This window comes from Ceratotherium simum, chromosome 24, assembly GCF_057802395.1.
Source record: "Ceratotherium simum simum isolate JZ-2026a chromosome 24, ASM5780239v1, whole genome shotgun sequence".
Classification (NCBI taxonomy): Eukaryota; Metazoa; Chordata; class Mammalia; order Perissodactyla; family Rhinocerotidae; genus Ceratotherium; species Ceratotherium simum.
The window spans coordinates 41,974,119-41,989,619 of record NC_141923.1 but is presented as its reverse complement, the minus strand read 5'-3'; the positions used below and the strand labels follow the sequence as shown (position 1 = coordinate 41,989,619).

Genomic DNA, 15,501 nt, shown 5'->3' with positions numbered 1-15,501 from the left:
TATTTTAATGATTTTTAAAAATTATTATTAAAAATAATGTAATTTAAAAAAATAAAATTATAGAATAGGACAGGTTTAGTTTCTACCTCTGAAGATGAACCTTTTTTAACCAGGCTATTGGTTGAATGGTATGAACCAGAAGCCTAGATATTAAGAAGTGTAATTCCTTGTTTGTTGGAGACAAATTATCTTGCCGGTTTCTCTTTGCCTGCTCTTATGAAAACAAACACTGCCACTTTATGTTGCAAGGGTAAAGTGAGAATTAAGAGAGAATGACTAAAATAAAATACCTGTAACCCTTTAGGAGAATACATACATTGATATCATTATTGCAGTATAACTACTGTTTATGTTTTCTGTGAGGATTACCAAAAAGCATGTAAAGTACTTAGAGAATCATAGAGAAAAGAACATATGTAAATACCAACCATGATCCATTTGGCATCAGTCCTGTTTGTATGTGTTGCAGTATAATCTTGAATATTTGGATGCGAGCCATAACCACGTGATAACCCTGGAGGGGTTCAGAGGTCTGATGAAACTGAAGCACTTAGACTTGAGCTGGAATCAACTGAAAAAATCTGGCGATGAAATAAATGTGTTATGCAAACACACCACAAACCTTCTCACTCTTGATATTCGACATAATCCATGGCAAAAGGTATGCAACAGACATGTTTATTAAAAAAACAATCATTTTTATTTCAAAGCCGTTTTCACTGCTATTCAATAATATCCAGAAATAGGCAAACTATTTTTGTTTTACTAGAATTCCTTTAAGTATTTCATAAGTTGAATTTAGTGAAGTGATCAAATGAATCAAATGTTACCACAAAGAAGGCTATAATTTCATATCAGATTTTTTTTTTTGTTTGGTGAGGAAGATTAGCCCTGAGCTAACATCTTCCTCTATTTGCTGAGGAAGATTGGCCCTGGGCTAACATCCATGCCCATCTTCCTCTACTTTATATGTGGGACACCTGCCACAGCATGGCTTGATGAGTGATGTGTAGGTCCGCACCCGGGATCCAAACCCACAAACCCCAGGCCGCTGAAGTGGAACGCGTGAACTTAACCACTGCGCCACCAGGCCAGCCCACTGATTTTTTTGGTAACATCTAATAGTTTGAGAGTATTAGGGGTTTAAGACTGTTAGATGTCACTGCCATTTGCAAACCTTTGGAGAGTTTATATAGCTCAGTGTGCTAGAACCCCACTATAATGAGGCATAGGAACTAGGAATAACAGAACAGTGAGAGAAACATGCTATTAAAGGGGGGAACAAATTTCTCTCTTCCCCTGATAAACCAGAATTATAAAGTCTTATGTTCTGTTATAAAAGGAAATTTGATTGAACACTTTTTTTCTCATCACAAAAATACGTAGATTCATGCTAAGAAATGTCAGTATTCAATGATTATATTTAAGGGTATCTCCAAGTATTTAAAACAAGCTCCAAGTTTATAATTTCAAGAATCCTCCTTGCCTTGCCTTTCAAAAATGTAAGACTATGTTCAACATTTTAAAAAGGGACTCGAGCATGATTGGTTCTACAAAATTGGCTATATTGCTATTTTATATTGTTGTATTTCTTCTTTTTTTGCTCAGTAAAACTGAAGGATATTTTTCTTTTGCCAGAGCAGACTTCCTGAATGCTCACGGTACAGCTTCTCCCTGTTGCCAAACTAGATGTCAAAGGCCAAAGATCTGTACTGAGTCCCATGGGCTGACTAGCTGACCGCTGGTCTAGACACACAGGAGGTTCTGCAGCTGTCCTCTGAGCACTTTTCACCACAGTCACTATTCAGCAGCTTATAGGATTTCCACCCTTCATACAAGTAGAACCATCCACCTCCAAACAAAACAGATTAATTCTTAAATATAATTTAATTTCAACTATTATTTAAAGAATTAAGCTTTTATTTTTAGATATATATAATAAAGTAGGAGATGTGTAATTTTGAATTATATGTGAAGGAATGAAAAAGCACTCCTTTCCATGCCATAATGTGTGTAATATTTTGTAAAAATTAACTTTTTGTTGTTTTTCCCAAGCCAGCCACATTAAGGCTGAGTGTTATTGGCAGATTAAAGACTCTTACTCATTTAGATGGACTCCTCATTTCTGAAGAAGAAGCAACAGCAGCCATGAAATTTATTACTGGAACAAAGATCACTCAGGTTGGATTTTACCGTTTAATATTTTTTGTGCTATTTCAAATATACAAGTTTATTGCCCATACTCTTGTTTTGTTATTAAGATTTTGTATTCTCTCTTAGCATGCTAATAAAAAAAGCAATTAAAATATAACAATCATATTTTTTTCCTGTTTAAATGTATCCCATTTAAATACCAACTGGTTACATGGATTCTCATCCCTGCACACTACCCCAAAAATACTTCTAGAGTAACTGATTTTTTCCTAGTCAACCTGAACTCATCAGAGCCCTTTCTAGAGCCTACACAAAAATAAGCAACTTTCTGTGGATAAGGTAAGCTTAGAGGCCTTGAGAAAGCATTCAGGGAATTATTTACCTAGTATTGCTATTATATGTGTCTGGCTGAAAACAAAACCTACTAACTTGGGGGAGGGGAAATACCTACATTATCCAGATTTAAAATGCGATACTTTGGCCAAAGTAGCTTCAACATCCTAAATATCTCCACTCTAGTTATCTAGCTATTTGCTTTTTGTGGGGTATTTGAATATTAATTCCTTAAACAATGCAATGTTTCATTTTAGATCTATTCAAAATGAAGGAAAGAAACTTTTTTGTTGATAAAAATATAATTAACGCCTGAAGAAGAGTTGTGGATTTACCCTACTAGAGATCAAAACTTACAAAAATCCTTTAAGACAATGTGGAATTGGCACAGAGTTAGAGAAATAGACCGATATAACAAAATATAAAGATTCAATATAGACCCACACGTGCGTGGAAACTTGATGAATATCAGAGCTGCCTTTACAGGTCAGGGAGACTGGTCAGTAAAAGGCACCGGGACAAGTGCACTAAGGACCTCACTGTCAAAGGCTGAACCAGAACCATTTTAGAAGAACAGATCGGAGATTATCATTATGACCTTGAATTAGGGATGAACTTATCATGAAGAAACAAAGAGCATAAACTAAAAGACTGGTTTGTCTACTTTAAAATGAATACATCTGTTCATCAAAGGGCTAAAGAAAGTGAAAAGACAAGCTACATACCAGGAAAAGAAATTTGCAACACATCTAACTGACAAAAGATTTTCTTTATATATACAGAATATATCAGGAAAAAGACAACCAATCAAACAGAAAAATGGGCAAAAGATTTAAATAGACACTTCACAGGAGAGGAAATCAGAACAGCCAAATAACAGGAAAAGATGCTCCCCCATATGAGTATTCAAGAAAATGAACATTAAAACTGTAATGATCTACCAATTTATAGCCCCAGTTGGAAAAAATTTTAAAGCCTGAAAGTATCAAGTTTTAGCAAAGATTTGAAGTAAAGGTTACAATTGGTACAACCACTTTGGGAAACAATTTGGCATTATCTAGTAAACCTGAATATATACATAGCCTACAACCCAGCAGGTTGTATATACTTTAAACAAACACTTACACTTATGCACCAGGAGTCACACACAAGAGTATTCCTGACAGCAGTGTTTATAATAGCAAAAATCTGAAATCAGCCCCAGTATTCATTGACAGGAGAATTAATAAGGAAATACTATATAGCAATGACATGTGAATGAACTGGAGCTACATGCAGCAGCACAGATGAATCTCATGAATATGTTGAGCAAAAAAGCAAGTCATATAAGAATACATACATACTATTCAATTTACATCAAGTTCAAATGTGTGTGAGACTAAATGATATATTGTCTGTGGACACAAATATAGGTCTATAAAGAAAGCAAGTGAATGGTAGATACAAAGTTTGGGATAATTTGATTGCTTCTTAGGGGATCAATTGATTCACCTGAGATGAGTGATGACTTCTGAAGGGAAGGAATGGAAGAGGATTAGGACTGACCACACAGGGAGCTTCTAGGGTAGTAGAAATATTCTAGCTCTAAAAGTGGTTTCATGGATGGATTATATGAGTGTTTGTATTACAGTAATCCTTTCACAATTTTATAATATTATTTTGTAATGGTTAAATATCTACTAAAACAAAAAAAGAGCAAAATATATAACTTAAAATATATCTAGATATTGAAAACATTTTAGGCAAAAAAAATGTCGTATTTTAAAATTATTCATTGGGCCACTCATGTAAGAAACAATACTTTTTACTATACGAATGAACCACTGTATGCTGTTTCCTTTATTCATCATGTGTTTTTTATTTTATTAGTTATCTCTCTTACGGCATTCTAGTACTAAAGAGGAGAGACCACGAACACTCAGTATGTGGCCTTCTGCCAAAATTCTGACACAGATATCAAAGTTAGGACCACATTCACATCTGAGTGGAAACTGGTACTTGAAGGTAAAGGCTAATTCTATTAAACCTAATATAAAAGCTTCATTTCAATTGATTTTTAGTCAGCTATGGTCTGTGTATCAAAAAGAGGGCACAGATAGGTAAAGGGTGGAAAATTGGAAGAGACTAATTAAAATTAAATAAGGAGATCAAGTGGTGAACAGTTATGTCATGGCAGCTGGGCCTCGACAGTGGTCACCGTAGAACTGGAGATTCAGGATAAAGGTACACTACAAAACCAAAGGGGAGATCCGATAATATGTCAAAATAAGCAAGCAAACTTGAGAGCTCAGAGCCAGAAATCAAGCCAAAAGTTTGGGTGGCAGGTAAAAGGATCAAGAATCCTAGCAAGGGACTAGGGGAACTGGTATGAATTCAGCCAAGGGAAGGGAAAAGGGCAGAAGCACCAGCAGCTCCTTGCCGCATAAAGCTCCCTTATACCTCTTGCCAGATGGAAACTGGGTTAAGAGAAGCTGACCCTTGAAAATGGAAGATATTAGTGGCATTATTTTGGGAGGGATATATACAGATATTTAGCTGTGATGAAGGCCCACTGACAGCTTTGGCTGACCCCACGGGGAGTTCTGGAATTAGAATGGCCCTTTAAATTTGTCCCAAGTTTGGCTGAGATGGCCAGCCCTTTATATCCCTCCATCATTGGATGTGGGCCAACCCGGGAAGGAGCACGACCTTGGGCAGGACACCTCTCTGCAGCTGAGGCTGTCCCTGCAGGGGCTGACAGCTGAAGGCTTCCTGCCAACAGCACTCCCAGCCGCTGGGACAAGTCCTCCACTACAGTGGGAATCTGACGGGCACATCGCAGTGTGCATAATACCATATAAGTCCCTCTTGGAGTTATAATCTTGTCAAATTTTACTTTTTTGTAAACTAAGAGCTTCACAATATCTTTAGTTCCTGAAGGAATTCCTTTGATGTTACTTACCACGTTTGAATTATTTCATTAGCATTTTTATCTTATAACATCAGATTTATTGATGAGATTCAGAAGTAACATATAATATGAATTATTCTACAGATAACTGCCTTAAATTTAGACGGGCAACATCTCTTTGAAATCACAAATTTAGAAAAATTAGAAAATTTGAAATGGGCATCATTCAGCAACAATAATCTCACTAAAATAGAAGGCTTGGAATCCTGTGTTAAGTTGGAAGAGCTCACATTAGATGGAAATTGCATCTCAAAGATAGAAGGTAAAGTATTTGAGAATTTGAAAGTCTTTAAAATATGAATGTCTAATTAACAAGAGCACAAAATGAATAACACTGAGGATAGAATTTCTGAAGAGGAACATCTCTAGAGAAGTTCCAGGAGGGTTTGGGGCAGAGTATTCTAAACACCATTAGTGGGATCTGTGACCAGCCCCTATACATGAGCCCAGCGAGCCGCCTTTCCCCTCCTCCACCTTCCCGCTCCTCTCCTCTGTGCTGGGGTTTACCATCTATTACCAAACCCAGCATATCACAAACTGGGCAGTAATTAATATCTGTCGAGTTGAATAAAGGAATCAATGAAAGAGGTGTGCTTTTGAAAAAGATAAAGCAGCTCAGTTCACTTTTCAAAATATGGAATTAATGTTACATTTGGAAATTTGAAGACTTTAACAAAAATGAAAATTTTATTCACTAGATGTTGAAAATCAAATGTACTATATAATGTTTTGTGTGGATCCACATAAAAGTACATTTAATTAGCTTTGCTAATGTCTGGGTATGCGCACGCATGCAAACATACATACGTATCTGGGTATAGAATATTTCAGGCTGTACATTTTGGCAACAGGGTTGTCCTTGTCAAGGAGAGAAAGTAAGAATTGGAAATCATGGCTGGGAAAGAGACTTAATTTATATTGTATTCACTTTTGTTGACCTTAAACAAATAGACAGCCAGTTATTTCCCCAGCAAAAGTGGTTTATTCAGGATCAGCAAAGAATTGCACTTCTGGGTTTGCCACCATGGTAAGCCACATACAAGGCCCCTGCAGCAAGGGGAGAAGAGACTCTTTTATAGAGGAAAGTGGAAGCTGGGAAGGCTGTTGTAAACAAAGAGTCCATTGGAAGAGACTGGGAGTTCCAAGTATAGTGGCTTTTCTTTGGCTGAGTTGTGACATCTCTCACTGGCTGAGCTGTTGCTGGGCAAGAAGAGGAAGTCGTTCTTCTCCCTTTTGGGCTCTGCAGTTCTAGTAGAGCATGAGAGCTCCCTCTTCTGGCCTCCTGACTCCATTTTAAGTGAGGTTTCTGTTTATTAATTTTCACACTTTTGAATTGTTCGATTATTTTTAGCATGTGTATGTACTACCTTTTTCATAAAATAGAAAATGAAAAAAATATTTCAAATAATTTGTGTGCATGTGTATTTCAAAAAATTATACATGCAAAAGCAAGTATTAAACATCTTTAAAAACAGCATGTATAACATTTATATACTTTATTTTAATGGATGTTAACAATGTTTCTAACTTGCCCTAGATCAATTATTTTCAGCATTCCACAGTCCCATGATAGAGGTGGTGTGGAACGGGAGCATGGATAAAATTTATTGAGGACCAATTATTTGCCAAAAGCTATAACTGACATTCCATTTAATTCCATAACCCCTTAGAAGTAGATTTCAGTATGTCCATTCTATGGATGAGGAAAATGAGGCTCAGCAGTTACATAATTTACATAATTTACCTATGGTCCCAAATCTAATAGTAATACATTTGAAACCAACTCCAACTCCAAAGTTCTTATCTTTCAACTGCACCAGCCTACCTACAGTTATAAAGTGCCTACAGTACATAACATACCTAAGGGTTGGATTGTGGTGACAGGTGGCATTTTCTAAAGTTATGTGTTAGAGTACTTTTAAGCACACAAAGGTAGAATTAGGCTAAATGGTTCTTTTCAATACAAATAATGCCACGCCACAATGAGGAATACTTTGCAGAGTGTTGTACTCTAGTTCCATACCCTTCGTGTTTTTAAATGGGGGCTAGTGATTATTTTGAGCTTTGTGTAGAGCTTTATGTTATTGTGATGCTAAAAATCTTAATTATATCATTTGAAGGTTCTTTGAAAGCAAAATTCAGTATTTCTTACATAATACCTTCCCTTAATGCCTAAGAAGAAGGAGTCTACTTAGAAATCCAAAATTGGAATTTATTAGCTGAGACATGATATATCCTTCTTAAACAAAAGGAAAAACATGGTGATTACTACTATAGAGTCCGTAAAGCCACTTGAACTTAGAAAAAAAGAAACAGTAAAATGACTAGCCTGTCATTTTAAAATTAACTTTTCAGTGCTGTCTGAATCTTTTCTTGAATTTGCTTATTTTTCTAGGCATTTCCAAGCTGACTAAATTAACCCGCCTCAGCATAAATAATAATCTTCTCACTGGTTTGGAAAAGCATGCTTTTGATAACATGCTTCATCTTCACTCCCTTTCTCTTGAGAACAACAGGATCACTTCACTGAGTGGTTTACAAAAAGTTTTTACTCTAATTGAATTATACATAAGCAATAACTATATTGCCGTCAATCAGGAGATCTACAATTTAAAGGTGACTATCTGGGGTAGTAATGTTTCTGTTTTTTAAAATATTCATTATTTCTTTATACTATGAAAGTAATGCACATTCACTGTGTAGGATTTGTAAAATATAGAAAAACGTAAAGAAGAAAATAAAAATCAAGAATAACAAGGTTTATTAAAATGTATTTGCATTCAATTTATGTATACATACAAACATATGTATGTGTAACCAAATGTCCCCAAGTTGATCACCTCCTAGGGTAAATTTTTTTAGTACTCAAATGAAATAACCCAAGCCCCTTCCCTCCTAACTAGTACCTTCTTCAGTGTTTCCAAAGATTCTCCAACTTGGTTGGAGAGTAAGATTCTTTAACTTTTCCTTTCTCAGAGCAATTCTTGATTATCTCTCACTTACTTACTGGTTCTTACTGGTGGCTCCAATTCTTTCTAGTCAACTGTGCCCAGCTTTGCTCTCTTTAATTCTCCCAAAGAAACCGCTAATTCAGGGATGCTGTATAACAGGCTTTACTGAATGTTTGAATAAAATGGAAGTTTTCTACAGCACAGAATAGGAATTCACTTCCAATGTAATGTAAACTTCCTTGTTTCTCAGGTTCAGTGGCCACTGTCCACCACTGGGACTCTCAGAATGGCCTCTTTCCTTTTGCTGATACCATATAGCTAGGACTTTGTCTCCTATCAAAAACTCATGTCCAGTTCCTGTCTTTCCTTATGTTCAGCCATTCTACTCCCCCAATATAACTACTTCTTCTAGAGCTGCAGAGGCAACCTAATCAATGACAGCAGCAACTAAATAAACCATTTTACATTATGATGCAGAGTAGTTTTACTCCCTCTTGTCTTAATCTCTCTTATCTGTATCTACTCAGGGCCCTTCTTTCACAATTAAGGCACATGAAAATGTCTTGTCTAAGAAGAAAGCACGTTTTCCCTTAAGATAAATTCTGCTACTCTCTCAGAAGGCAGAAGCACTTCACTTTTATCTGTCATAGGAAGGCAGTGTTTTTCATTCCTGTTATATCTGTATAAACACATGCATACTATTTAATAGGTCATTAATCATAAACAAAGTATATTGTTTTAAACTTAGCAAGGTTCCCTCCAAGTTTTTACCACTGATAGATAATACATTTAGCACCAGCATCCTAAAACAGATTCTGATCATATAACACAGACCACTGAAAATATTGTACAAAGTAGAACTTAAGGGTCTGAAAGGGTAACCCTAGCACTAAAAAGTACACTTAAAAGCACTCAAATCACTATGAAATGATAGAGTAATTCAAATATTAAAATTTGAGGATAAACTCCTGAGGGGAAAAAACTTGCTAGAGTGATATAATATATCACTTTAAATGTTTGTATTTTTATTACCCAGGGTTTATGCAACCTGGTCATTCTAGATATGTATGGAAACATTACTGTATGGAATCAAGAAAACTACCGGTTGTTTGTAATATTTCATCTTCCAGAACTGAAAGCTTTGGATGGAATCTCAATTGTAAGTTGTTTTGTGACTCATAGCATTGGTCCAAGCTGCATATTCACATACACATAGGCCATAATCATTTGAACTTTTTTACCACTTGTATGACACCCAAATTTACTATGCTTATTAAATCTAGGTCTCCAAAGCACATTTTACATCTGGGTTTTAAAATTTTCTCCTCTGACCAATTCTTAATTGTCTAAATTGGGGTGGCAGAGGAGGGAAGTTGCTGCCTACATTTGCACCCACTGAATTCAATGACTAAAAAATAAAGAGCACAATCTTATGAGACAGGGTAGAAAAAACTGCTCTGGAGCCCTTCTATCCTCTTGGGCCTAAAAACAGCTTCCTATTTCCTGGAAAAATACAGCTGTTAATATTTAAGAAAAATATATTTGAACCAAAAAGTGGTATGTCAGCGTTACTAGGAAACTGTACAGAAAAATAATACAGAACATAGGCCTGAATATGAAAGCAATATTTGGAAACTTGGATTCTATAACAAGCAAGTTCGTACAGGGCTCCTGAGTTCTATGTAACGGGCTAAGTGCATGACAAGTGTGTGAAGAATCAAAAGGTTCCCTGTGTAACATTGTCTAGCTCCTGTCAGACAATAAAACTCATCAAATTTTCTAGAATATTGAGAGAGAGTTCATGATTATTTGGGACTTTGAGGTGCTCTAAGGAGATTACTGATTCTAGCCCTGCTTTTTTCAGGACCCTCCTCAGAATGGAGAATCAAAAACATTCTCCCCCCAACACAAACAACTTTCCTAGAATCTTATATAGTAGGTTTTATTTAGATGTTGGCTTTCACTGAGGTATGTTTTTAAAGTAGCCTTATGAAACTAGTACTGCATTTGTTCTAATGATGTTGAGGATCTTATCCTGCCTATCTCTCTGTGCCCTCATTTGAAGGGTCACATGAGAAAGTGCCCAGAAATAAGTGTGGGAAAATTTTTTCCCCCTAAGGAAAAATTATGCTCTGCTCACTGACAATGAGTACATATTATTTAGCTATTTCACTTTGACTACCTAAAATCTTAGGGCCAAATTTACAGTTCAATAACAAAAACCCTGTAAGACTTATGATCTGTCTGTCCTTATCCACTGTTTTGATCTATCCTAATATATTAGTCTTGATCTTCACTATTTATTATTTGTATTTTACTATTTGATTATATGTGCTTCCTGTAAGCTGCTACAAATTCTTTGTGAAATGAGATAGAATATAAATATATGAATTAATAATGGGACATAAGACTAGAGTGAATAATTTAGACTTTAATTGAGAGGTAACATGAAGGCATTAAAGATCTTTGAGTAGAGGGATAACACATTCAAAACTATGTATTAGGAAATTTCATCTAACAGCAGTGTTTACAGTGATAGATGGAAGACCTATAGGAGGCTATGAGAATAGTCCACATGTGAGGTAATGAGAACCTGAACCACAGGGAAGTGACTTTATTTATTTATTTATTTTTTTAATTTTTTGTTTATTGCAGTAACATTGGTTTATAACATTGTATAAATTTCAGGTGTACATCATTATACTTCTATTTCTGCATAGATTATATCATGTTCACCACCCAAATACTAATTACAACCCATCACCACACACATGTGCCGAATTATCCCTTTCGCCCTCCTTCCTCCCCCCTTCCCCTCTGGTAACCACCAATCCAATCTCTGTCTCTATGTGTTTGTTTATTGTTGTTATTATCTACTACTTAATGAAGGAAATCATACAGTATTTGACCTTCTCCCTCTGACTTATTTCACTTTGCATAATACCCTCAATGTCCATCCATGTTGTCACAAATGGCTGGATTTCATCATTTCTTATGGCTGAGTAGTATTCCATTGTGTATATATACAACATCTTTATCCATTCATCCCTTGATGGGGACTTAGGTTGCTTCCAAGTCTTGGCTATTGTGAATAACGCTGCAATGAACACAGGGGTGCATGTATCTTTATGCATTGGTGTTTTCAAGTTCTTTGGATAAATACCCAGCAGTGAAATAGTTGGATCATATAGTAGTTCTATCCTTGATTTTTTGAGGAATCTCCATACTGTTTTCCATAGTGGCTGCACCAGTTTGCACTCCCACCAGCAGTGTATGAGAGTTCCTTTCTCTCCACATCCTCTCCAACACATGTTGTTTCCTGTGTTGTTAATTATAGCCATTCTGACGGGCGTGAGATGATATTTCATTGTAGTTTTGATTTGCATTTCTCTGATAGTTAATGATTTTGAACATCTTTTCATGTGTCTGTTGGCTATACACGGAAAACTATAAAACATTGCTGAAAGAAATTGAAGAAGACACAAAGAAGTGGAAAGATATTCCGTGCTCTTGGATTGGAAGAATTAACATAGTTAAGATGTCCATACTTCCTAAAGCAATCTATAGATTCAATGCAATCCTATCAAAGTTCCAACAACATTTTTCACAGAAATAGAACAAATAATCCTAAAATTTATATGGAACAACAAAAGACCCCAAATAGGTAAGGGAATCCTGAGAAAAAAGAACAAAGCTGGAGGTATCACACTCCCTAATTTCAAAATATACTACAAAGCTATAGTAACCAAAACAGCATGGTACTGGCACAAAAACAGACACACAGATCAATGGAATAGAATCAAAATCCCAGAAATAAACCCACACATCTATGGACAGCTTATCTTTGACAGAGGAGCCAAGAATGTACAATGGAGAAAAGAAAGTCTCTTCAACAAATGGTGTTGGGAAAACTGGATAGCCCCATGCAAAAAAATGAAAGTAGACCCTTACCATACACCATACACAAAAATTAACTCCAAATGGATTAAAGACTTGAATGTAAGACCTGAAACTATGAAACTTCTAGAAGAAAACAAAGGCAGTACACTGTTCGACATCGGTCTTAGCAACATATTTTCAAGCACCATGTCTGACCGGGCAAGAGAAACAATAGAAAAAATAAACAAATGGGACTACATCAAACTAAAAAGCTTCTGCACAGCAAAGGAAACCATCAACAAAACGAAAAGACAACCTAACAATTGGGAGAAGATATTTGCAAACCATACATCTGATAAGGAAGTGACTTTAAAAATAGAGAGCTGAGGGGCTGGCCCCGTGGCGTAGTGGTTAAGTGCGCGCACTCTGCTGCTGGTGGCCCGGGTTCGGATCCTGGGCACGCACTGACACACCGCTTGTCAGGCCATGCTGTGGCGGCGTCCCACATAAAGTGGAGGAAGATAGGCAAGGATGTTAGCTCAGGGCCAGTCTTCCTCAGCAAAATGGGGAGGATTGGCATGGATGTTAGCTCAGGGCTGACCTTCCTCACACACACACAAAAAAAACATAGAGAGCTGAAAGGTATGAGAAATACTGGGGAGAACTGGTAGAACTTGGCAACCAACTGGATTTGAAGGACAAAGAAAGGGAAGAGTAAAAGATGTCTACAAGGTTTGAGTCTATGCCAATAATAGATATCATAACAGACATGAATATAAGAAGAAAAGTTGTTTTCAGGAATAAGATGATTAGTGTTGGAGACAGTAAGTTTTATATGATAGTGGATCATATGACTGGAGATATCAAGCAAGCAGTTGAAAACACAGGACTAAATTTAGATATGGAAATTTAACTTACATTTGTTTAGATTTGGAAGTAATTTGAAGAAAGTTGATAGTTAAAACCAAAAACATATGTAAGATTGTAAGGAAAGAGAGTAGAGAAAGTAAATAAATTTAAGTGGGGCTTTAATACTTCCATTTAGGAAATGTAAAGAGGAAAAGAAGTCACAACAAGTAGGTGCAGAGGGAGATAGAAGAGCAATATAATCCCAGAGTGTTTGAGATGCAAATGGACATGGACTTTAGAAATTACATAGTCCAAATCTTTTATTTTATGGATGAGCACAAAGAACTCCAGAGAATTTATATGACTTATTCCAAGTGACATGACTCTTTAATGGGGAGGCATGGACAGCTGAGCCTCACTGTCTGTCCAGGGCTCTATGGACATATAATCACACTGCCTTCTTTGGAGTAGGAATGACATAGACTATGAAGAACCAAAGAGCAGTCTGGATAGTTGTGTTTTCATTTAAACCCTCTTTCTACATACTTCTATTTTTAAAATATTATTTTTACAGGAAAAGTACAGAAAAAGATTGCCAACCCCTGATTTAGAAGGACACTAATCAAAACATTATTTTTATGATTATGAAAAATACAAAAGCAATGGTATTCATAAGGCTGAATTAATGTGTTTTTTAAGCTTATTTTGAGATTGTATCATTCAGGGTTCAACCAGAAAAACATAACTAGGAGAAGATATGTGTGTGTGTATGTATGTATGTGTATATTGAAATTTATTACAAGGAACACTTAACAATTGTGGGGGTTGCCTAAGCAAGTCTGAAATCCATTGGGCAGGCCACCAGGAAGAGAAGATTACAGGCAGGCTGGAATTCATGGTCATGGACCAAAGCTGCTGTCCATAGATGAATTTCTTCTATCTTTCAGGAAAGTCTCAGCTCTGCTTTTAAGGCCTTTCAATTGCTTGAATCAGGCCTACCCAGTTTATCCAAGACGATCTCCTTATTGAAAGTCCATGAATTAGGAGCTTTAATTATACCTGCAAAATACCTTCACAGCAATACCTAAATTAATGTTTGATAGAATAACTGGAGACTGTAGCTTCACTTACTTTGCAGCTCTGTTGTTTGGTGCGTAAACCTTTAGGATTGTTATGTCTTCTTGGTAGACTGACCCTTTCATATATATATGTAATGTCCCTCTCTGTCTCTGGTAATTTCCTTTCCATTGATGTCTATTTTTTCAGATATTAATATAGCCACTCCTGCTTTTTTTTGATTAATGTTTGTGTGATATATCTTTTGCCATTCTTTTACTTTCAACCTGCATATATCATTATATTTGAAATGAGTTTCTTGTTGACAGCATACAGTTGGGTCATGGTCTTTTCTCCACTGTCAATTTCTATCTTTTAAATGATGAGTGTAGACCATTTCCATTTAAATCAATTATTGACATGTTAGTGTTTAATTCTGCCATTTTATTTTTTGTTTTCTGTTTGTTTCCTCCATTTATCTTTCTTTTTTTTTTTTTCAGATAGAGGAAGCTGCCTGTGAGCTACCTGAACATTTTATAGAATTGTATTTTGATTTATCTGTAGTGTTTTTTACAGTATTTATCTGTAGTGTAGATTTTTTTTTAGTGGTTGCTCTAGGTATTACATTACATATAACTTACTGGAGTCTACCAGTGTTGACATTTTTAGCAGTTTGAGTGAAGTATTAGAAATCTTACTTTCTTTTAAGTCTATTTCTCCTCTCCTGTTTACAATTGTATTAAATATTTCCTCTCTATATATTGAGAACTACATCAGACAAAACTGTACTTTTTTACTTCAACTGATCAAATATAATTTAGAAAACTCAAGAGGAGAAGGAAAGTCTATTGTATTTATATCTTTCCAGTGTGCTTTCTTCTTTCCTGGTATTCCAAGATTCTCCTTTTTTTCTGTTTTAAGAACTTTCTTTAGCCATGCTTTTAGAGTAGGTCTGCTGTTGACAAATGTGCTTAGTTTTTCTTCATCTGAGAATGTCTTAATTTCTGCTTCATTTTTGAATGATATTTTCTCTGGATATAGGATTCCAGGTTGACAATTCTATTCCATGGTTTCTCATCAGAAACATTCTCTGAATGAGGACCACAACATTCTCTGGTTTCCATGGTTTCTGATAAGAAATCTGTTATAATTCAAATCATTTTTCTCGTATGTATAATATTTCATTTCTCTCTCACTACTTTCAAGATTTTTTCTGTCTTTAGTTTTCAGAAATTTGAGTATGATTATGATTATGTGTCTTTGACATGGATTTTTGGGAGGTTTTCTTCTTTTGGGGTTTGCTCAGCTTTTTGAATCTACAGATTTATG

The 15,501-nt window shown here is 35.8% G+C and overlaps 1 protein-coding gene across 1 annotated transcript in view; it reads left to right on the top strand.

Annotated features, from left to right (window-relative positions):
- The window catches only part of LRRC9 (leucine rich repeat containing 9), a 122,676-nt gene that overhangs the window by 71,810 nt on the left and 35,365 nt on the right, over nucleotides 1–15,501 (top strand). The window contains exons 18-23 of the mRNA XM_087448426.1: nucleotides 470–661; nucleotides 2,056–2,181; nucleotides 4,357–4,491; nucleotides 5,522–5,699; nucleotides 7,833–8,053; nucleotides 9,425–9,547. Coding sequence (XP_087304552.1) covers nucleotides 470–661; nucleotides 2,056–2,181; nucleotides 4,357–4,491; nucleotides 5,522–5,699; nucleotides 7,833–8,053; nucleotides 9,425–9,547 — 975 coding nt within the window. The remainder of the gene's footprint in view (nucleotides 1–469; nucleotides 662–2,055; nucleotides 2,182–4,356; nucleotides 4,492–5,521; nucleotides 5,700–7,832; nucleotides 8,054–9,424; nucleotides 9,548–15,501) is intronic.